The sequence below is a fragment of the Myxocyprinus asiaticus genome, chromosome 2, assembly GCF_019703515.2.
Source record: "Myxocyprinus asiaticus isolate MX2 ecotype Aquarium Trade chromosome 2, UBuf_Myxa_2, whole genome shotgun sequence".
NCBI classification, from domain to species: Eukaryota; Metazoa; Chordata; class Actinopteri; order Cypriniformes; family Catostomidae; genus Myxocyprinus; species Myxocyprinus asiaticus.
In genome coordinates this window covers 34,854,971-34,873,214 of record NC_059345.1, presented here as the reverse complement: position 1 = coordinate 34,873,214, position 18,244 = coordinate 34,854,971, and the positions used below count along the sequence as shown (strand labels likewise).

Here is an 18,244-nt window from a genome sequence, read left to right as displayed (position 1 = left end):
ATGCAAAGACAGCGCACTCACAAAAAGTACCATGGTATTACCATATAATTCTTTGAATTACCTTAGATTACCATGTATATACCATTGTATATGAATATGGATCCCTTGGTACCATGGTACAAATCAAAGTTCCTTGGAATTACCATGTGAAATCATCACAGTATTTTTTTTTAAGAATGACCAAAATCTAAATATTTAAATCAAGTCCAAAGAAGAGTTTGTTATTTATTATTTAAATTTATTCCAATCTCACTTTGTAAATATTTTCTTAAAGTTAAAGTGTGTCCTTTCTCCTATCCAGGGATGCAAACTACTCACCTTTCAGCTAAAATCATATTTTCTGAAGATAGTTTGCACAAATTGTTTGATAAAATTTTAAAAAGCTTTAAATACAACAAAAGTTTTAAATACAATGAACAAATCAACTGAAAATATACAACTAAAACACCTGCTATGACTTTCTCACCTCGATCACCTCTCATGTGTTTGCATTCCTACTTATCACAGCTTAATATGCAGAGACACCTAAAAGTAATCCATTTTCCCAAAAAAGTATGAACACTGCACTGAAAACCCTAATAAGTTGACTACTCAATTCATTGAGTAAACTCATTCCCTCAATTGAATTGAGTAATGGCTTCTCCAAAACTTTTGTAATTAAGTTAACTTAACTTGGTGTTCATATAGAATGAACTTAACTATTTAAGTTAATGTAACTAGATGCAAGTAGACTATACTCCGATTGGCAATTTAAATATTGTTGTTTCTACTTATAATTGTAAATTAATTTACCTAAATTTAGATCATACAATAACACCACTTAAATAGTATTCCACCTAGCTTCTGTTTTGTACTCAACCGTTTGAGTTATTAACACTTAGAATCTGAAGTCTATGGATTTTTAAGATAAAAAAGTTCAAGGAGAAATTACACACTTCACTTTTCAAATGCCCCATAAAATACTTGATATTTATTTTTAAAATGTGTTGTTTATTTTTGATTGTAATTAGAGTAGCGATGGTGAGGTTCTTCAACTCTCCAAATGTGCTGCAAGGGTTCCAGATGCACACACGCACTCTGCGTCTCTTCCCCCGGCCCGTGGTTGCGTTCCAGGCTACGTCTTTTCTGGCTTCTCGGCCACGCCGAAATGGATTCACAGAAAAGCTCTCACACACCCAGGCAGTGGAGTACTATGGAGAGTGGGCTCTCAACCCCACCAACTTGGCTTTCCAAAGGATACATAACAGTGAGAGAGATGCACACACTGATAAACTTCATACCTCATCTTAACACGTCTATACATAAAGTTTCACCATAAAGACCTTTCAGTGTGTGTTTCTCTTGCCGGAACCGTCATTTTGTGTGTGTGGTGGTTAGTAAATATGCTGTGTGTTTGTGTGTGTCAGATGTGTACGACCCCTCTCTGATAGGCGATAAGCCTAAGTGGTATGCACACCAGTTACAGACAGTATTTTACCGTGTGTATGATGGAAACTCTCAACTGGCGGAGGCATTGAGTGGGCCACTGCAGGATGAGACCAACGATTCAGACCCTACAGATGACAGGTTAAACATGCCACACACAAACCAACACACATGCAGTGTTCACTAAAAATATAGACCTTTATACACACACTCATGCAAACACATTCACAAATGCCTTTCTCATGTAAAATTCAGGTTTTGCAATACTCAAAGTTCTTGGGTATATAATGCTACAAATCTGCCAAAGTTTTCACTTGTGTTTACAAGTGTTTATTTTCTTTTGTTGGTATCTGTTTGTTTCAGTGGCAGTGGCAGTGACAGTGACAGAGACAGTGAAGCATGTGATGACTCCAGTTCTTCCTACTCGTCTCTTGGAGACTTTGTGAATGAGATGATCAAAGGAGACATACAGGGCGACACGCCAAGTTAGCATATCCATTTTTAATCCCTTATTCTAGCCATAGATTCAAAACTACCACTCTCACTACCTTATTAATCACTCCATAGATCTACAGAATAAATCTATATTAAACTCAGACTTTTGAGAAGTTTGAATTATGATGTGAGCTTCCTAATTGTTGCCATGTTCCCTATCTGTCACTCACTCGATGTTGTGTCGATGTAGTGACACTAGGGGTCACACTTGGGAGCCCCAAACACCTCAAACACAATGGGAATTGGCGAGTGGAATTTGCATGCCACTCCCCCGGACATACGGGTATAAAAGGAGCTGGTATGCAACCACTCATTCAGATTTTCTCTTCGGAGCCGATTGGTTCTATTCAGTGAGCTGAATTCATCCGCCAAGTTCATTCACCTCATCTGCTGGATTTACGGCACATTTCAGCGGCTTCTCCCCCTCTGCACCCGTGGAGTGCAGAGAACGCCCCTGGGCACTTTGGCAGAACAACAAACAAAAAAGAGAATATTCTAAGAAAGAGTATATTTTCACTTCTAAAAGAGCGGCACACATGGATGTCTTTTTAAAGATGCCTTTCCGCTTGTGTGTTATTCCTGGTTGTGGTCGTTATCTCTCTGCTTCTGACGGCCACGATCGCTGTCTTACGTGTCTGGGCGCTGCCCACACAGAGACTTCATTCGTGGATGGGTCTTGTCCTCATTGCGAGAACATGACCATGGCAACGTTGTGGTCGCGGCTTGCCTTCGTAAGAAAGCAAGCCACCCCAGCGGCTCCCCGCCTCGGTCCTTCTACCTGCGGGTATGAGGCCGCGTCGGTTAGCACTGGGGGCGATTTGGGGACTCCAGTGGGACCACCTCCGACGGGTAACCCCCCACGGACCTCCCATTCCTCAGCACGCTCGCTTGCCCCGGTCGGGCTCTCGGATGAGGCCGCCGGCTCATCTCAGGGCAGTTCAACGTCTTATTCTGGGCCCGGGAAGAGGATGAGCTATAGAGTGCAGCATCAGAGAGTGGGCTTGTCCACTCTGATGCAGAGGCTTCGGCTGGGCTTCCCCCTTCGGATGTGGTCGCCCAGTCTCAGGAGTGGAACTCTCCTCTCTCCCCTGAACCCCCACGGCTCGATGATTGGTTCCTGAGCCCAGAGCGCCACTCACGGCCGTGCCCCGCCCCGGTCCCTTTCTTCCTGGAAGTGCATGAGGAGCTGACAAGATCATTGGGGGCACCTTTTACTACCCGGTACCGATCTTTCAGCTACCCAGCTCTCACTACCCTCGATGGTGGGGTGGCCAAGGGGTATTCGGTGATCCCCAGGTGGATAAGACGCTCGCGGTGCACTTGTGCCTGCAGAGCACCACCACCTGGCACGGGCGCCCGAAGCTCCCGTCCAGGGCCTGTAGGCAGGCGTTGTCCACCCTGGTGGTCCAGGAACGCCACCTTTGGCTCAACCTGGTCGACATGAGAGAGGCTGACAAGGCACAGTTCCTTGATACCCCCATCTCCCAGGTTGGCCTGTTCGGCGACACCGTCGAGGACTTTGCCCAGCAGTTCTTGGCAGTGAAGCAGCAGACGGAGGCCATTCAACACATCCTGCCCCGGCACGGCTCAAGACCCCGCACCCTGTCTGCTCGTCGCCAAGGGCATCCTCCTGCAGCAACAGCACCGGCTCCGCCGCAGCCTGCCCCTGTGTCCCGGCCCCAGCATGGAGCCCACTGCAGGAAGCAGATGCCAGTTCACCAGGCTTCCGCTTCACCCCGGTGAAGGGTGAGTACGCCACTACCTTGCGTGCGGAGATCGCTACCCTTCTATGGAAGGGTGCGATAGAGCCTGTCCCTCCAGCCAAGATGAAGAAGGGGTTTTACAGCCCCTACTTCATCGTACCGAAGAAAGGCAGTGGGTTGCGGCCAATCTTGGACCTGCGAGTACTGAACTGGGCCTTGCACAGACTCGGTTCAAGATGCTGACGCAAAAATGCATTTTAGTGAGCGTCCGGCATCAAGATTGGTTCACGGCGGTAGACCTGAAGGATGCGTACTTCCACGTCTCGGTCATACCTTGACACAGACCCTTCCTGCTGTTTGCTTTCAAGGGCCGGGACGTGGAAGACCTAAGTGGCCTACCACCCGCGGTGGTAGACATGATCACTCAGGCTAGGGCTCCCTCTACGAGGCACCTGTATGCCTTGAAGTGCCATCTGTTCACTAGGTGGTGTTCTTCCCGATGCAAAGACACCCAGGGATGCGCAGTCGGATCGGTGCTTTCCTTCCTGCAGGAGAGGCTGGAGGGGCGGCTGTCCCCCTCCACCTTTACGGTGTATGTAGCCGCCATTTCGGCACATCATGAGGCAGTGGATGGTAAGTATTTGGGGAAGCACGACTTGATCATCAGGTTCCGCGCTAGAAGGTTGAATCCCTCCAGACCGTGCCTCATGCCCTCGTGGGACCTCTCTGTAGTCCTTCGGGGTCTACGGGGTGCTCCCTTTGAGCCTCTGGAGTCAGTTGAGCTTAAGGCACTCTCTTTGAAGACTGCCCTCCTGACTGCACTCATTTCCATCAAGAGGGTAGGGGACCTGCAGGCGTTCTCTGTCAGTGAATCATGCCTGGAGTTTGGTCCGGGTTACTCTCACGTGATCCTGAGAACCTGACCGGGCTATGTGCCCAAGGTTCCCACGACCCCGTTTAGGGATCAGATAGTGAACCTGCAAGCGCTGCCCCAGTAGGAGGGAGACCCAACCTTGGCGTTGCTGTGTCCGGTGTGTGCTTTACGCATCTATTTGGATCGCACGCAGAGCTTTAGAAGCTCCGAGTAGCTCTTTGTCTGCTTTGGTGGACAGCGGAAAGGAAGCGCTGTCTCCAAACAGATGATCGCCCACTGGGTCGTGATGGCATATCACGCCCAGGATGTGCCACCCCCCTGGGGCTACAAGCCCACTCTACTAGGAGTGTAGCAGCCTCCTGGACCCTGACCAGTGGCGCCTCTTTGGCAGACATCTGCAGAGCAGCGGGCTGGGCAACACTCAACACCTTTGCGAGGTTCTATAATCTCTGGGTTGAGCTGGTTTCGTCCCGTGTGTTGTCAGGTCCGAACAGGTAAATTCCGGGACAGTGCCCCAGGTGTACCACTTGCGCATAGTGCCTTTACCCTCCCATGAGGTGAAGACATGCGCTTTTGACTCCCAGTCATGTTCACAAGTTGTGATCCCTGGATGACTTTCCTCCTTAGCCCTGTGGCAGAAGAGTTTGCGGAGAAACTCGCTGCCGGCCCAGTACATGTGCTAATTAGGCCCTGTACTGAGGTAGGTGCTCCACATGTGGTGGTTCCCCGTAGATGACCCCATGTGATATCTTCTGCTAAATCGTTTCCCTGTCGGTAAACTGCATCTACCTTGGGCAGAGGCCCCTCTGCCCCGGTCACCATGTTTGTAGAAACTCCTCCCCCCTCGGGTAGGACCTACCATGGGACTTCTCCACATGACATACTTCTGACAAGACTCAGTAAGACCATGTGACATATTTCCATTCAAAATACCCCCCCCCCCCCATTTTTCATGGGCAGGGTGTGGTCTCCGCGGTGTCTTCCCCTTGGGAGTGACACCCCCCTGACTTAGACATTTACAGCCCCCAGTCGGTAAACAAATAGAGGATAAGAGGCTAGCTTGTCCCTATTTGTTGGGTAGTCGACTCTTTCCCAATGGACCGTTCGACGCTCATAAGAGTGTTGGGGGAGGTTACGTGACAGCCTGGTGCACTGGCTACGAGGCACACAGCAGTCTGCCCGTCTTGCACCGCCAGTCCATGTAACACAGTTCAGCTAGTTGTGGCATTTTGTATAGGGACCCCTAGTGTCACTACATCGACACAACGTCGAGTGAGTGACAGATAGGGAACATCCTGGTGTAACATCTGTTCCCTGATGGAGGGAACAAGATGTTGTGTCCCTCTTGCCACAACACTGAACTACCCGCTGAAATGGCCGGGACCTTGTCTCGGCTCCTCAGCACAAAACCTGAATGGGTGGTTGCATACCAGCTCCTTTTATACCCGTATGTCCGGGGGAGTGGCATGCAAATTCCACTCGCCAATTCCCATTGGCCTTTTTTCAAAAAGCAGAGGTGTTTGGGGATCCCAAGAGTGACCCCTAGTGTCACTACATCGACACATCTTCTCGTTCCCTCCATCAGGGAATGGAGGTTACGAAAGTATCCAGGACGTTTTCTTTCTCTCTCTCTGTCTCTCTCTCTGTAGATCTTGACCCTCTGACCCATGCTGCACTGGGGGATGCTAATGAGGTAGAGATCCATGACTTCCAGGAGTATAAGGGAGAGAGTGGGGAACATGACCCAGAGCCAGAGGGCCCTTCAGAGGCCACAGAAAGCCAGCCGCTCCGCTCCAGCTCCAGCACCACGGCCAGTTCCAGTCCCAGTACTGTCATACAGGGAATCAACCATGTCAGTGCTCGCCCAATGTGTTATCTGAATCTTGAGCAAACCCTTTGTTTGTGACACTTAAAGTATGTTTTACTTTATGCAGGAGCAGAAGCAACCTATTGAGGTGGAGGTGTCTGCAAGTGTGGCTCTCCAGAACTCAGCTCCAGTATTGGGCGCTTCACCTTTCACAAGACCCGCCCCTGAGCCAGACCCTGTGGACTCAGCCAATAAGAAACGACAGTATGATAACCCCTATTTTGAGCCCCAGTATGGCTTCCCTTCAGAGGACGATGTAGAAGCAGAAGAACAGGAAGAGAGTTACACACCACACTTCAACCAGAATCTCAATGGCAACAAGTATGTATTCAACTCTCTTCAGTCAATACTTGCATATAGTCCTACACAAACACAGACAACCAGAATATATATCTCATCTGAAACAAACAAATGCACACACAAGCACTCAGTATCCTCTCTCTATACCCTTGATGTGTTTAGGCCATCTCGGCCGCTGAGACCCAGCAGTCTGAAGCTTCCGGGTGAATCTGATGGTGAGGGAGATTCCAAAAATAGCTCTCCAAACTCCACCATTTCCAACAACAGCAACGATGGCTTCGGGGGACTCATGTCCTTCGCCAGTGAGTGGCCGGATTAACATTACCTCTATTAATTTCTTAGTAGCTCATGCTGGGGTTGCAAAATTTGACATAGAAATAAAAAAAACATAAATGAACATGAATGAATGCTGTACTTAGTCCACAAATAATTGTGATTTTGTGACTTGTTCTTCATCTCACTCTCTTCTTATGTTAAATCTGCTGTAATATCAGGATCTTTTTGTTTTTATTGATTTTTAGAAAGATTTTCCTAAAGAATGTGAAAATACACACAAACCTTTGTATAATAATGTTTCAAAACAGTGATATGCTACATTTTTGATCACATAACCTCACTGCATTTGTCACACGAACTCATCACATTGCATGTTTAATTAAGCGAGAGATGTGCAGTTATCATTAAGGAAATACAAATGCTTATTTCACCTACACCCCTTTTCCACCGACAGGGTGCTGGTGCCAGAGCCGGTGCCTAATCTAAAAGCACTCTGCACATTACCACCTTAAAAAATGCAGTTTAGCTCTACACTGGCTCTTAATACCTGTTTTTTATTATTATTTTTTTCCTGAATTTGTTAAATATTTAAATAACTACATTTAACTTATTATTAGGGCTTGGGCATTTAACACGTTAATTTCGGCGAATAATTATTGACTGTTTAACGCGTTAAAAAAAGAACACAAATAATGCAGTATCCGTTTTTTTTTTTTTTTTCACTTCCTGAAACTTCACTTATGTTTTCCTCCACTTCCTGTGGTTAAATTGGCATATCTAAATTTCCAGGATGTACACGTGTGACTGCACATTCTAGCTCAGAAACTGAAGTCTGGAGCAGTGCATGCTTAGCAACGCATGTCCCGGGCATAATAAACACAGGAGCGGATTTACTGTACAGAGAATAGAGGCTTCACCCGCAAGTGGTAAGCCAGGTGTGGGAGAGATAAGGCAGCTTGCCTGTATCTCTTCGCATTCCCCAAAAACAGTCACTCACTGTCATTTGAACTAGGGTCAAAAGCAAAACTGCTCCCGAGAGACCCAACGTGTATCTCTCGCATCGCCCAAAAACGCTCGCTCACTGTCATCTGTACTAGGTTCAAAAGTAAAACCCAACATGGGCACTATAGAAACTGAATGGCAGCTAGTGAAAATAGTAGTTTTGAGATTTTAAACTTCAGCTAATTAAACTTTGGCATTCAGTTTGGTTTGTATCTGTAAGTAAAGTGTCTAATAATGTATTGGTAATGTACGCTTAAGTTTATATTGCCATTTAAAGCTTGATATAAATTGAATCTGCGCATTTGATCCTATTATTATAAAAGTCCACTAGAAAACGGCAGTAGATTTTGCCCAACTTTTAATTACAGCATGTCCACAGATTTTATGGCATGTATACATATACTTGTATCAAAGGTTTATACTGTAATAATGTGTCTATGTCTATCCGCAACAATCTGAACATTTTAACATGTACATATTTAAATAATTAAAATAAATAATGACTTACCAATTACTTTCAAGTTCTTTGAGACAAAGTATAAAGTAAATAAACATTTAATGTACCATGTACCAGGGGGGCCTGGGTAGCTCAGTGAGTAAAGATGCTGACTACCACACCTGGAGTCGCAAGTTCGAATCTAGGGAGTGCTGAGTGACTCCAGCCAGGTCTCCTAAGCAACCAAATTGGCCCGGTTGCTGGGGAGGGTAGAGTCACATGGGGTAGTCTCCTCGTGGTCGCTATAATATGGTTCGCTCTTGGTGGGGCGCATGGTGAGTTGTGAATGGATGCCACAGAGAATAGCGTGAAGCCTCCACACGCACTCTGCGGTAATGCACTCAACAAGTCTCTGCGGTAATGCACTCAACAAGCCACGTGATAAAATGCACAGTTTGACGGTCTCAGATGCGGAGGCAACTGAGATTCATCTTCCGCCACCCGGATTGAGGTGAGACACTACTTCACCACATACGCATTGGGAATTGGGCATTCCAGATTGGGGAGAAAATAAAAAAAATTTACCATGTACCATGATTAATAGCGATTAATCACAAATCAGTGCAGTTAATTAGTTACAAACTTATAATCAGTTCACAGCCCTTCTTGTTATATTGAAATAAAAAGAGAGGGGAATAAATAGGAAAATGACAGGGATGGGAACATAACCCAGACCAGACTTGAACCCAGGTCTCCCATGAGCATGAAGCTCAATATGTCTGAGAGTCACACTGACCATTAGGCCATCGCTCAGGATTTTAAATAAATTCTGACTGTTACGTCAAAGCTTGTGTTGGCATAAAGACGCTAAATTAAATTACTTTACATTAGACATTAAAATATGTTCTCAAAACTAGGAGTAAGACTCATAAACAAAGACCGTGATGTGGTGTGTTTAATGCAAGGTTATGTAGTAACATAGTCAGTTATGTACTCCTTCGTCTCTTAAGTGAAAACAAGGGCCAGTTTCAAAACAGATTTGCAGATCCCCCAGCCTGAGCACCAACATGAGCACCAAAAACATTTTAGTGGAAAAGGGGTACTAGATCCCTGAAATGTGTGTTTGTGGTGTGTATGTGCAGGTAACCTGTATAAAAACCATGGGACCAGTTTCAGTCTCTCCAGTCTGGCCCTGCCTAATAAGGCACGAGAGAAGAACACTCCCTTCCCCAGCCTCAAAGGTACACACAGCCCCTCTGATCTCTCCAGGTTGCCTTCCACCTCATCTACCCATCTGCTCATCCTCTCACTCACTTTTGTAATCAATTTCTCAAGTCCAGCCCTCTCCTCTGTCCTGTCTTATCTGTCTTCTCTTCCTCTCTCATTCTTCCTTTCCTGCTGTACAGGGCCTTTTATCTTTCCTTTCCCAGTCTGTTTCTCTTTTTAACTCTCTGCTTACCTCTCTCATTCTCGTGCACTACATTCTTCCTCCTGTTGTTAAGTCAGTGTTGATAAGCTAATTCTTAAATCACTGCAGTTAGACTGACCTTGCTATATTACCTAAATTAGACATAAAATGGTTCAAATAAGTACATTTATATTTTTGCATATGGAAGACACTTTGATTTAAAGTGCATTCAACTGTACATTCAGTAATGTATCTACTTTTTCAGAGGTATATACTGTATATTTAGATAATGTTTTGATGTTATTAGGAAAAATGGAACATTTTGAAAAAATGTCAGTGGTTTAATGGACAGTGCTGGTTTAATGGTTTATGATCTAAAAGCAAAAAAAGCAAATACATGTGCAGAGAGAAGGGTTGGGATAGTGCAGGCATTACGATTGGCTCCAACATTCGGTACTAAAAGGGAGTACTTCTTTAGTTTACTAGTTCCTCTTTTTCTTTTTCTTCTAATTTGTTTGGTTTATTTTAAAGAATATTTTAATTTTGATTTAACAGGGGACACAGATCAAGGTTTGTGGGAATGTTGCCTGATTTCTTTGCCCCTACCCACAAATGTGCTTTATCCCGTGTTGCTGCCTTGCAAGTGCAGAGTGCCATGCCCCCCTTTCAGTGGAAAATGGTGGCATTGACATAGCTCAGTCACTTTCCAGAGTAGCAACCATTTGTTCTTATTGTTGTTGTGATTTGTCTTTAATTTCCTTTTGTTTATGCTTTTGGATGATTTTTTTTCATTGCTCAGATGATGGTGATGACAGTCCTGTGAGTCCTGGTATGTTTCATATCTGTAGCCTGCCCTATGATGAAATATCTGCCCTGTTAACCTGATTTTACAGACTTTGGTTCCTAACTCCAGTCCTAGATGTTTCATCTAGCACTCCTGAATCTGGTCCAGCTATAAGACTAAAAAGCACTTATCTTGAGCTGATAAAGTGTGCTATTTAATAGTTGGAATATCAAAATCCCCCCTGGGACAGTAGTTTGGAACCTCTGAGATGTAGAGGATATATCTGTGTTCATATATATCCACTATAACTTTTCTCCTCTTGTTCCTATTCTGTGCTCATATGATTGTCAGTCATGAAGTATAATGATGACACACCTATTAATAAACAACAACCAGCTCTTGGTTGGTTTAATTCCAAACAGTTTTTCGTTCTATGTAGAATGTTTTTTATACAAATGTAATGTTTTGATGTTTGAAATTTTTGTGCTGTGTGCGATGTATCTCTCCTGGTTTTTGAAGAGGTTTCCCCTTCATTTGTGTGTCATCTATATTGGTGTTGGAGTTGAGGTCTGTTCCATATCTATCCATTTCAGTTTTACCTGAACTGAACTGTCTGGGTGAATTGAAGATAACAAAACCACATTGGGAGACGTGCAGTCTCTGAATACATTTCTAGTTCTGATCTGCTTTGGAACTGAAAGGCAATTTCCACCAAAGTCTTGCTAAAGGAGTCTTTGAACTCTGATGGTTGTGGTGTAGGTGTTAAATGAATATATAAAATGGTATTTTAGGATTTTAGCTTGCACAAACACCCACTCTGGTTGAAGCAGAGCAACATGTATGCTGCTTGTAAAGCTGTGTACAGGAGAAAACCAAAAGAGCACGGCAGGAGACATCAGGTCGGAAAAAACAAACTTAATTCCATATAGCAGGTTGAAGGTAGGCTAATTATTTTTTCAATGCTCAGTTCACTTATTGTACAGCCCCCTTTTCACTGTCACTCAGTGTAAAATCAAAGAGAATCACAAATGAACAACTCGAGTATCTCTGTTTATCAGGCAATGCCTCACAGTGTCATTTTGGAGAATGCGCTGTTGCCGTTTTCTTTACCTTTGAACAATCTAACTGAAATGAAATACTTTTGAATAGAGATGTCCCAATACCGATACTGGTGTCGGAATCGGGTCCGAAACCACACTCTTGCTCGTAAAAATGCTCTGATACCAAAAACCGATACCATCTGACGTATGAATGTCATTACGTAAACAATCAGCGCACAAATTCAAATCACGTTATGTCCTAGTGAGATTATTTAACATCAAAAGCTGCAATTTAATGAGATAAATATATAGTTTACTTTGCATATGCAGCACACTTCTGTGAGCAGAGCACTAGTGAATGTATGGAGACAGTGTTGTGCTGAAAAGCCTTGGCTCATACAGGGAAAACACCGTCATGAGCATCGAGCGCTCTGTTGCAGATGACAGCGAAAAAAAAATCACTTTGTAGCATGAGGACATAATTAATAAATAATTACAGAGACATAATAGCAGGCTTTTGCAGTTTAATAATCACTGAGTCATGTAGTGACCTGCTTTTTCGGACTGAAAACTACCGTCATCACACAGAAACACTGAAATAAAAGCTCAATTTAAATAAAAAAAAAATGTATGACAGATGTATATCACTATTGTAAAGTTATGTAATATTCACTATTACTACTACTAATAATGATGATAATAATAATAATAAATCAATGGTAATTTTATTATTTTTAAGCAATATCTCACATCTGTGATGCTCTGTTATGCAGCACTTTATTTGGCAAAATATAACTCCAATGTTGAATTTAGGATTGTGCCGTGAGGTTCTGTATATAAGCAATTCATTTGATAAAAAATAATACAATATTATGTTGAAAGTTAATTGTTATGTTTTCATTTGATTAAAGTTTTAATTAATTTATTTATTTAAACACCATTTTGATGATAAAATTAAAATAATCTGTTGATATGGAGTTCAGAAAAAAAATCGGTATTTGACTCTGTATCAGCGAGTATCAGAAAGAAAGTATTGGTACTCGTACTCGTTCTCAAAAAAATGGTATTGGGTCATCCCTACTTTTGAATAGTTTCAATACAAGAATTGTTGCCTCCTAAGCTATCTCTTAAAGATACACTGAGTAATTGTTTTGTTTTTGTAGGACACTGGTCTTGGACTTTGTTATGACACATATCAGTGTGGTTGCAGTTTCTTATTTACCGATACCATAGTAGAAATAACCTAGGCATAGTTATCACCCATGTCAGTTTTTTATGCAACCAAAATTGTCTGATTATTGGGGTAGAAAAGAAAATAGTGTTTTCCTTTAATGTTTATATGATACATACTGTACATACATGGACAACTATCCAAACAGAATTGTGTAAGTCAAAAACTTCAAAGAATGCGCTTTGAATTCTGTATGTTATTTGAGCACTTCTTATACTTTTTACACATAACAGACAAAACCTAGAAGAAATGTCTGCAAATTTAGAATTGTTCATTATCGCCACAAGTTTGCTAAAACTGTTTGCCGTTAGGGACAAATATTCGCCAAAGTTTCATCACAGACCTGTTTGCCAGTAGCAGCAAATAGTCAGTGGTTGCCAAAGGTTTTCTGCAGGTGCACCACTTGCAGTAAAGAGCTGAAAACCTCTGCCAGAAATTTACCATATATTAACTGCAAGTTTACCTCAAATAAACTGTTTTTAAGGGCAGTTACTGATGCAATTGTAAAAATACCCTATTCTCAGGCACAATGAGGACTATCCCACCCCATTCCAAGTCTTTGTGAACTGCATTTTACACATTTTTCAAAAGTACTAATCTTTAGGGCTAACACTTTTTTTTTTATATAGTGGAAAAAACAATGAGTGCACCTTTTAAGATGAATGTCTAGTTGCCAAGGTATCTGTTTAGTTCAGACAGAAGTTCTTCATATACTTAAATCCAGTTTGCCAAACTTCCATCATTATTTACAGTTAATCAAAGCCTCTCGAACCACAAGCTGTTCTAAGCTAATGGAAGTTTTGAATGCTAAACAAAATTTTCCTTACTTCTTTCTCTCTCTCTCTCTCTCTCTCTCTCTCTCTCTCTCTCTCTCTCTCTCTCTCTCTCTCTCTCACTTTTGTCTCATACTCCATGATCTGCTGGTTTTCTCTGTTTTATATGTACATGTGTCTGGCGTTTGTGGTTGTGGGTTGATGTTTGGACTTGTTCTGTCTGGGCCGGTGTTGTTCTCTGTCCTCTCTTTAACCCCCTGTACTAATTCTGGCTTCTGTGTCCAGTATTTGGGCTAAATTCTCTAATGGAGATTGTAACAGAGATCGGCCCAGGGAGCGGAGAAGGTGGGTTCTGCCCTTTGCTGCGCAAGCTGCATGCTTCTCCAAAGCCAGTCAGCTACATCTCCCAGCATCCTGTTTCACCTTTGCTTCCTCATTACCCACCTTTGATAGTCACATTGTGTCATATTTCAGTCACTGTGATTGTAACCAATTTTATTTGTGTTTCACTTAAAAGTCATCATGTCTTTTGTTGATGAACTGGACCTGTTGTGGAAATAATTAGTCTTCTATCAGAGGGAGAGTTTGGAGAGAAATGGTGATCTCAAAGGATTGTAGAGCTATTGTAGATCTCTATATGACTGCATAGAGGATTTGTCTGATCAGAAGTCCGCTCTAATAAGCAGCACAGGAAGGAGCAGGTTAAAAAAGCAGAAGCATATGGAATATCCTAAAAATGAAGTTCAGCCGTGCTACTGGACTCTTATGGATATACTTCCAGTCAAATGTTTGTACACCTGGCTGAATGTATGATCCTTTATCAATTTTTTACTTAAGACTTAAGCCTTACAGCTTGATTTGCATTTTGTACACATATGTAAGTTGGGCCTTTTTTCTTTGCTAAGCTACAATTTTAAATTAAGTAAAAGTGTTTTTTGAAATGGATGAATTTGAATGGAAAGCGAAGGAACAGCAGTCACACACACACACACACACACACACATATATATACACACACACACACACACACACACACACACACACACACTGGTGGCCAAAAGTTCGGAATAATGTACAGATTGTGCTGTTTCGGAAGGAAATTGGTACTTTAATTCAGTGGCATTCAACTGATCACAAAGTATAGTCAGGACATTACTGATGTAAAAAAACAGCACCATCACTATTTGAAAAAAGTAATTTTTGATAAAATCTAGATAGGCTTAACATTGTCTTTTGTGTTTGTTTTTGAGTTGCCACAGTATGCAATAGACTGGCATGTCTTAAGGTCAATATTAGGTCAAAAATGGTAAAAAAAAGAAACAGCTTTCTCTAGAAACTCGTCAGTCAATCATTGTTTTGAGGAATGAAGGCTATACAATGCTTGAAATTGCCAAAAAGAAAACTGAAGATTTCATAAAAAGGTGTACACTACAATCTTCAAAGCCAAAGGACAACTGGCTCTAACAGGGACAGTGTGGAGATGTGGAAGGCCAGATGTACAACTAAACAAGAGGATAAGTACATCAGAGTCTCTAGTTTGAGAAATAGACGCCTCACATGTCCTCAGCTGACAGCTTCATTGAATTCTACCCGCTCAACACCAGTTTCATGTACAACAGTAAAGAGGAGACTTAGGGGTGCAGGCGTTATGGGAAGAATTGCAAAGAAAAAGCCACTTTAGAGAGTGGGCAAAGAAACAGACATTGGACAACAGATAATTGGAAAAGAGTGTTAAGGATCTTAACCCCATTGAGCTTTTGTGGGATCAGCTAGACTGTAAGGTGCGTGAGAAGTGCCCGACAAGACAGCCACATCTATGGCAAGTGCTACAGGAAGCGTGGGGTGAAATGTCACCTGAGTATCTGGACAAACTGACAGCTAGAATGCCAAGGATCTGCAAAGCTGTCGTGTGTGTGTGTGTGTGTGTGTGTATATTTTAGGGCCGCCCCCTAATAGTCGACCAAATGTTAGTCGATGAAAAGAGTCTTGGTCTTTGGTTGCAGAAAAAAAAACGCTGGTTGGATGCTAGGTGGTACTATGGGGTAATTTTCATTAAGCAGGGTTAGGGTTAAGCCTACACAATAAAGCAAGACACCTTGATTTCAAACTTTGAACTTTATTTTTTATTTATTTTAACTAAAATTTCAAATGAAACTGGAAACAATTAAGTGCAGTTAAAATGTGTGTTGTTCAACTTTTTGAAAGATGGCTTTACAACAGTTGTGAAGGGCAACATCTCTCTGGCAAAGAACATACTTCATCTGTACATTCTCTACCGGTCGGGTATTTAGTTGTCCAGGAAAATACATCATGTGTGTGAATAAATTAATTTTGTTCCCTCCTTCACAATATATATATATATATATATATATCGCAATATCCAATTACATCGGCAACCCCCGGGCTGAGGGATCATTGAATATTCTTGCTTTCAATTAATTTATTTAAAAAATGAAAAACTTAAATCAAATACATTTCTAAATTCCATTTAGAATTTCTGCACTCCAAACGAAATGAAAAAGCAATTAAAATAAAGAAGTGATCAAAATATCACAAGAAAAAATCACAAGATAATTTTGTAAAAATCCAAATAACTTTGCAGATCTTTATTGTAAAGGGTTTAAACAATGTTTTCCATGCTTGTTCAGTGAACCATAAACAATGAACATGCAACTGTGGAACGGTCGTCAAGACACTAACAGCTTACAGACGGTAGGAAATTAAGGTCACAGTTATTTGGGACACAAGAGACCTTTCTACTGACTCTGAAAAACACCAAAAGAAAGATGCCCAGGGTCCCTGCTCATCTGCGTGAACGTGTCTTAGGCATGCTGCATGGAGGCATGAGGACTGCAGATGTGGCCAGGGCAATAAATTGCAATGTCCGTACTGCGAGACGCCTAAGACAGTGCTACAGGGAGACATGAAGGACAGGAATGGCAACAACAACTGCCCGAGTTACACCAGGAACGCACAATCCCTCCATCAGTGCTCAGACTGTCCACAATAAGCTGAGAGAGGCTGGACTGAGGGCTTGTAGGCCTGTTGTAAGGCAGGTCCTTACCAGACATCACCGGCAACAACGTCGCCTATAGGCACAAACCCAATTTCGCTGGACCAGACAGGACTGGCAAAAAGTGCTCTTCACTGACGAGTCACGGTTTTGTCTCACCAGGGGTGATGGTCAGACTCTCGTTTATCATCAAAGGAATGAGTGTTACACCGAGGCCTGTACTCTGGAGCGGGATCGATTTGGAGGTGAAGGGTCCGTCATGGTCTGGGGCAGTGTGTCACAACATCATCGGACTGAGCTTGTTGTCATTGCAGGGAGTCTCAGTGCTGTGCGTTACAGGGAAGACATCCTGCTCCCTCATGTGGTACCCTTCCTGCAGGCTCATCCTGACATGACCCTCCAGCATGACAATGCCACCAGCCATACTGCTTGTTCTGTGCATGATTTCCTGCAAGACAGGAATGTCAGTGTTCTGCCATGGCCAGCGAAGAACCCGGATCTCCGTCCCATTGAGCACGTCTGGGACCTGTTATATCGGAGGGTGAGGGCTAGGGCCATTCCCCCCAGAAATGTCTGGGAACTTGCAAGTGCCTTGGTGGAAGAGTGGGGTAACATCTCACAGCAAGAACTGGCAAATCTGGTGCAGTCCATGAGGAGATGCACTGCAGTACTTAATGCAGCTGGTGGCCACACCAGATACTGACTGTTACTTTTGATTTTGACCCCCCCCCCCCGAGCTGAGATATCTGAGGTCATTTGCAGCACTCATAGATGATACTGTTCTTGCACAAAAACATTCTGAAGACAGAAACAAAGAAAGAGTGAGAACCTTTCACATGCGCGTGTTCCACGAGACTGCACGCCTCCGTACAAACAGCGTGTCATACATGCGCATAGATGGCTTTTCTGTCATCTGTTCTGGATAATATAATAAAGTGTGTTTCTTCAATTGCGTGTCTGTGTGTCTATGGGAAAATTACTTGTAATATTAATTTGATAATAATAATAATTTAATACATTAATGGGAAAACGAGCCAAATAGCATCTTGACATCGTCAAAGGCATCAGATATTGGCGATCACTCAGACCATCATCGATCCCTGAGATAATTGTCTGTTGGTACAACCCTAATGTGCATTTCTCTCTATAAATTAACAAAATGTTCAGACAGTCTCCTTGCTGGTTTTTCTGACACATTCAGAATCATTACCGCTTTTGCCACTGTCCCTGCGGCTCGCTTTGTGCGTGCGCTAGTAAAATGTATATTTTAAAGGCTCATTATTACGGTTTAGTATTTCTCTGTAATGTAGAACAGTGTTAGCAATGTTACTTATAACATTCTTTCTCAGCCCTGGAACTCAAACCATTTTCTGATGCCCCCAAAATATATATATTTAAGTAATTAAATTAGTATCATAAATGTGCGACAACTAGTCGACTAATGGCTTAAACTAAGGACTATTTGTCAACTAGGAAAATCTTAGGTCGGGGGCCGCCCTAATGTGTGTGTGTGTGTGTGTGTATATATATATATATATATATATACACACATATACACACACACACACACACACACACACACACACACACACACACACACACACACCGATCAGCCAC

The 18,244-nt window shown here is 42.8% G+C and overlaps 1 protein-coding gene across 33 annotated transcripts in view; it reads left to right on the top strand.

The window, feature by feature from the left end:
• The window catches only part of LOC127453397 (MAP kinase-activating death domain protein-like), a 105,278-nt gene that overhangs the window by 50,120 nt on the left and 36,914 nt on the right, over positions 1–18,244 (top strand). For 17 of the 33 annotated variants that reach the window (XM_051719928.1, XM_051719970.1, XM_051719840.1 and 14 more), the window contains 7 exons: positions 1,011–1,246; positions 1,407–1,566; positions 1,789–1,910; positions 6,147–6,349; positions 6,432–6,685; positions 6,827–6,966; positions 9,521–9,619. In XM_051719928.1, coding sequence (XP_051575888.1) covers positions 1,011–1,246; positions 1,407–1,566; positions 1,789–1,910; positions 6,147–6,349; positions 6,432–6,685; positions 6,827–6,966; positions 9,521–9,619 — 1,214 coding nt within the window. Of the gene's footprint in view, positions 1–1,010; positions 1,247–1,406; positions 1,567–1,788; positions 1,911–6,146; positions 6,350–6,431; positions 6,686–6,826; positions 6,967–9,520; positions 9,620–13,899; positions 13,960–18,244 lie in introns of all 33 variants that reach the window. The other 16 variants (XM_051719803.1, XM_051719936.1, XM_051719821.1 and 13 more) reach the window with 1 other exon arrangement.